Here is a 6,153-nt window from a genome sequence, read left to right on the forward strand (position 1 = left end):
ACCTGCCCAAGGGGTATATTTAAGTGTTGGATACTCTAGCAACTGATGTAATGTCACTTATTTCACAATGACGGACAGATATGGTGGGCTGTGTTGTCCCAGCCAGCCATTGTCATATCGGGGTGGCAGGGTAGCCTAGTGGTTAGAGCGTTAGGCTAGTAAGCGAAAGGTTGCAAGTTCAAATCCCCGAGCTGACAAGGTACAGATCTGTCATTCTGCCCCTGAACAAGGCAGTTAACCCACTAGGCCATCATTGAAAATAAGAATTAGCTCTTAACTGACTTGCCTAGTTAAATAAAGGTAAAATAAATATGAAAGTGGTTAATACAGTATGGGTATGTCGTTTTGTACTGTATATTATTGGAAAAGAAATGCAAACACTAAAACATTGTCAATGATGAATAACACCACAGTCAAGTCTGAAATAATATATTTTTAAAGTTTGTCACTGCAGCAACACATTTGATGCATTTAAGAATATATTCTCAATATTAACTACAGTATGACAAGCTAAAAAAAACAATCTGCATAAACCTCATGGCAGTTAACCCTAAAGGGACACTTGAATATGAAATAAATATAAGTTGTATACTCTTGAGTGGCTGCCGCTCTCCCAGACCTATTGTAAACAAGGCTCCGGTCTGGAACGAGTTGTGATGCAGCATTAAGAGTGCTGCCACAACAGGGCACTGACCACCAAAAGCAAACAAGAAAAAAATTGCTCAGTGCACCACACAGGATGAGGGGGGGGGGGGCTCTGGTTGAATGAGAAGGATACAGTATTCCTTGGAGAAGTCTTCAAGCAATACAGTGGCAAATGTTTCATTGGCTCAGTTACACTGAAACATGTAGCAGTACTTAAGGCGACAGTCAAGCAAAACATTTTCTACATGCAAGTACGATTAAGGCGGGTTTAGTTTTCAGAAACGAGGCAAATGCAGATCAAGAAGGTATAAACCAGAAACACTTGAGGTGCAGTGATAAATAAATTAAAACCGTGCACTATATAAACTCCCATATCTCCAGCTGCAAGAGGAGAACCCTGATCCTTCAGTCATGTCCAGTAGCATCAAAGCTAGGTTGATTTCATGGAGTAGTCTTAACTTGAATTGGAAAGAATTGATCACTGAATATGGCTGCCAAAATAAATCCAAAGACAACTTTGGAATCACTATGCTTCTTTTGTCTCATATTTTAAATAAAAGGCACAAGCCTTTGATGTATCCATTTTCTTAGTCTCGTTGTTGCTACTGTACATAAACCATTTTAGAAGATACCTTTTTACTTGAAGGATCAGATTCATATTGTGGAACATACTAAATGTAAACAGGTGCAATGGAATGGATCATATTTTGAATATCCATCAAATCTTTTGAACAATGTAAGGATTATATGCTTTTCCCTCAAAAGATAAACAGTATCTATAGTAGTGGCCTCTATCAATCTTATTAAAGTACTGCTGAATAAAATCAGCTGATTCTCTTAACATTCTTACTAAAATTCCAGCTCTGCATTTCATAGTGTTAAAAGTGAGATTGTACTAGTATGGTGTGCTGGACAAGTGTTCATCCAGCCTGCCTGCCATGGAGAAAGTGCTCCGTCTCCATCTAGAGTCCACTTAGGGTATCACCAGGGGCCATTGTCGGGGTAGCTTGGCACATCAGCAGGGTATTGGGGAAGGCTTGGGCCAGTTTCAGTGACAGCATTGAAGCCGGCCTCTCTCACGGGAGCGCTCTTCCAGAGTCCAGTGGTCCACTCTTCCTGTGCACGCTCAAAGCTGCCCCCTCCACCACGGTACAGCCTGTGAACCTGATGGGAACACAGCAGACAAACCAACCAGTCATGCTAGTTTATTCTCTTTATCTGCCTACAATGAGTGTATTGTCAAAATGGCTGAGTATTTTTCTTATTTGTGTGTGTGTTTCCATGTGCTTGTGCATTTTTCAGGTGTGTTTGTTGGACTCACCCTGATGAGAATCAGTCCCATTAACACAGTCACTAGAGTGAAGAGCAGAGCCGAGAATAGCATGACTACAGCAGAACCCACGTTGTAGCTGAAAAACAGCACTGTCGCGATCCAACCACTTTAGAGGTTCCTCAGTGGTGGAGCAGCAGGGTTAGTATTTGTTAATGGCATGAATGCGGAATTACAAACTTTATTTTTTCACCAATCATAGCATGACACAGTACAGTGAGTAAAATGTAGGTGATTGATACAAATCTACAGGTGATCTTTATTGCTAAGCTATGAAGATTTTTCTATATTCTTGAGGTGAAATAAGTGACAAGCCATTCAGATAGCAGCCAATCATAAACAGTGCCTTCCAGACTGATTAAATATTTCTACTCACCAAGCACCCCAACCAGAGATGCCCACAGTCTGAATGAGAGCGAGAACACACTGCAGAAAGAAGATGAAGAAGAAGGCCATGAAGTTGAAAGAACTGTCAGCCCTAGGAAAGAGAAAGGGAGATATGTAGTCAGTCAAGAAAAGGTATTTGGAGTGCGAAATTATGGATGTTCGGCTTAATGTTTGTTCAATAGACCTTACCGGAAGGCCTTGTAGAGAGGTCTAAACCAGCAGGTGTAGCTGCACGGACTGAAGAGAACAAGCCAGAGCAGGGAAAGGCCAAAATTGGCTCCACTTCCCCCTCCTGCCCACCAAGCTATGCATGACACCACGTTCACACACAGTGTGACTGAATACACTACAGAATGAGAGAGACAGGAAGAAAAATGTAAAATTGGCCTCACTCGAGAGGATCAAACTGAATGATGGCAACTGCCGACTGACCGATCTATAAATCACCCATCGTCATAAATAACGACTCATTATTTGTAGATCAGTCGGTCACAATTTATCACTATAACTGTTTAGTGGGAGCTTCATGAAATGGGTTTCCATGGCCGAGCAGCCGCACACAAGCCTTAAGATCACCATGCGCAATGCCAAGCGTCGGCTGGAGTGGTGTAAAGCTCGTCGCCATTGGACTCTGGAGAAGTGTAAATACGTTCTCTGGCGTGATGAATCACACTTCACCATCTGGCAGTCCGACGGATGAATCTGGGTTTGGTGGACACCAAGAGAACGCTACCTGCCCCAATGCATAGTGCCAACTGTAAAGTTTGGTGGTCAGGAATAATGGTCTGTGGCTGTTTTTCATGGTTCGGGTTCGAAATCTTAACGCTACAACATACGATTCTGTGCTTTCAACTTTCTGGCAACAGTTTGGGGAAGGCCCTTTCCTGTTTCACCATGACAATGCCCCCTGTGCACAAGTGAGGTCCATACAGAAAAGTTTTGATGTGAGAGGTGTGAAAACTTGACTGGCCTGCACAGAGCCCTGACCTCAACCCCATCTAACAACTTTGGGATGAATTGGAACGCTGACTGCGCCAGGCCTAATCGCCCGACATCAGTGCCTGACCTCCCTATTGCCTTGAGGCTGAATGGAAGCAAGTCTCCGCAGCAATATTCCAACATCTAGTGGAAAGCCTTCCCAGAAGAGTGGAGGCTGTTATAGCAGCAAAGGGGGGACCAACTCCATAATAATGCCCATGATTTTGGAATGAGATGTTCGAAGAGCAGGTATCCACATACTTTAGGCCATGTAGTGTACATTGCGGGTTTGATACTCTCCAACCCGGCCATTCTCTCAGCATGGAATTAAGTTACTGCCCAGTTCCCACAGTAGGACTATGTAACTCAAATGTCTTTGGTGTAACTCACACATCCAGAGGTTGTAGACCCGGCGTACCAGCTGTCGGTGCGGGGGTGGGATCTCCTCCTCCACATTCTGATAAAAGCAGGGCTTGATTCTCAGGAACTGAGGCAGTGGGGGAAAGTTGTTGACCCGCTCTGAAAACAGGAAACTGATTATTACATGTGGGAGAACGGGATGTCAGTGCAGAAATTACACAAAAAAAATTGAATACGGTCACATTTTAGGATTTTTAGGAACATATAACAAAATGGTAATGCACAATAGTGAAAGCGTTCAGTGTTATTAGTTGATCCTTATGTCTACAATCAATAATTGAACCAAGAGTATGTCATGGCTAATTTAATAAAAAATATTGTGTGTTACTTATGATCTCTCATGCGCATGCATTACTTGTTGCAGGTACATGCTATGTTTCATTAAGAACATAATTGAATTGTTTACTTAGACTTCAATTGTAAAATATTTAGATACAAACCTGTCATTATGAAATCCTGTGTGTCCTTTCCTGCAACATAACACAAATAATTGGCATACTTTACATCTCAAACATTCAAAGAGAAAGTAACAATATTTATATGGGAACTTGCAGTATGATTCACATCTAATCAACAACAACAAAATTATCATATCGGGATAATGACAAAATTGACATGCAATAAATGAGATCTGGGAATGCTAGGAGGTAGATCATTTTCTAGTAAACTCGTGATAAACCAATGACTATATGAGATAACCCCAGTTTAAAAGATAAGCCTACCCTTAATTAACCACTTTGTAAAACAGAAGAAAGCTAGCTATGTTTTTCGGAAAAAATTGGATCCCACGTGAAATAAAATGCCTGACTACAGTAATGTTAGCTAATAGGGGTAGCTATCTAGTTAACGGCTAGTACAGTGATGGGACAGATAGTTATACAAATCTTTGATGAGGGTTTGTTAGCGAATTGTCACAAAAAGGTCAGCTGATGAGTTGATACAGGGATATAGTTGTTAGCCGATTCAATGTTAAATAAATAAATATATTAACGTAGTTTCTTGTAATTCAATGTTTTTCTAGCACCTACCTGAAAACCGCTTACTCCAGCTCGGTTGGGGATGCGTCGTCAACTAAGACGCAAGTCCCGTGGAAGCCACAGCAATGCATTGAGGGAGTAGTAGTTCTACAAAGGCCGCAGAAAGGCAAATTGGAATACAATTTTTCGATTGTTAAACTACAGATCCCGTAAACGGTAGAGGGCGTAGACAGGAGACGTGTGACTACAATGCCAGCGCCATCTATGCTACAGAGAGGGATGATTCTTGTCCTGCACAAGAGAACAGCTATTTTATTACATTTAATTATCTTGCCAGGCTGTACAGTGCAATATTATCTTCAATGCGCACAATATGCTGACTCTAACGGTGATATCACACAGGCAAAGTTCTGTAATAAGAGCTAAGACGTTAATATTTGTTTAAACTCCACATAGTTATGTTCTGTGGCTGTCACTGAGTAGGCTGACACTCCATTTCATGGGTGGACAATCCATAGGTCAGGCTGTAGAGTGCAATATGAATGTCCAATACACACAATTTACTGATTGGGGTGGTGATTTTCCAAAGTCAGTCCCACAATAAGACCTAAGAAGATAATAGATGTGTAAACATTTGAAAATTGTGTTCTGTGGGTGTCACTGAAAAGTAGTGAACTACATGTAGTTCAGCTAGTAAGTTAATTTCATTTTGCTTTAGCTTGGTGGTAGTTGAACTTAATTCAAATATTGGTAGTGTTTTCAGTAGTTAATAACTTTTTTGCTATGTAGTGGTGTAGCTAACAACTGGAACTACACACTACTTATTTTTGCTAAAATAATATAAAATATGGTTAACGTTGGCTAGAATTTCCTGTCTTTTTCGGCATCAGACCTGCCTAATTCTCACTTGAAACATAGTTATAGTGTTTAATAAGCTAATTACACAGCTCAGAGTGATCTGTTCTCGCAATTTGTAGTCTATGACATTTCAGATTTAGGTATGATCATTTTTCACAAAAAGTAGTTTGGATGTAGTGAACTACTTTTTCAAAGTATATTTAGTTATGTAAACTACATGTTTCTTAAGGGTCGCTTTAGTGTAGCTTAACTTCTTCCAGTGTGAAGTAATTGGCAGCTACCTCCCTGATCTTGAGTATTACATAATACACTCCTTTTTAAATAATGTGATTTATTCCTCCAAACAAAATCAAACAGATTCCACTATTGTTACTCATGCTAATGTTGTTTACGACAAATTGGTGGGAGGGAGTTATTGAACTTTGAAGGAGTGGGAGTTCGTTTTTGTGATGTTATTTTGGTTTTGTTTTGTTTTAGTTAACTCTACTTAATAGTATGGAGTTTCCTTTTGTCACCCCATACAGTTGGTGGCGACAATGCTCCAAAAATATTGGATCC

At 40.6% G+C, this 6,153-nt stretch overlaps 1 protein-coding gene across 1 annotated transcript; it reads right to left on the reverse strand.

Moving 5' to 3' along the window:
- Window positions 1–413: 413 nt before the first annotated feature.
- LOC106584398 (secretory carrier-associated membrane protein 4) lies at window positions 414–4,902 on the reverse strand. The gene is made up of 7 exons (XM_014169669.3): window positions 4,789–4,902; window positions 4,201–4,230; window positions 3,731–3,859; window positions 2,552–2,708; window positions 2,352–2,453; window positions 1,967–2,084; window positions 414–1,809 (listed from the first exon to the last, which is right to left on the reverse strand). Exons 2-7 carry the CDS (start codon window positions 4,205–4,207, stop codon window positions 1,627–1,629), a joined length of 696 nt encoding a protein of 231 aa, XP_014025144.1. The 5' UTR covers window positions 4,208–4,230; window positions 4,789–4,902; the 3' UTR covers window positions 414–1,626.
- Window positions 4,903–6,153: the final 1,251 nt, after the last annotated feature.

This window comes from Salmo salar, chromosome 23 (genome assembly GCF_965601325.2).
Source record: "Salmo salar chromosome 23, fSalSal1, whole genome shotgun sequence".
NCBI classification, from domain to species: domain Eukaryota; kingdom Metazoa; phylum Chordata; class Actinopteri; order Salmoniformes; family Salmonidae; genus Salmo; species Salmo salar.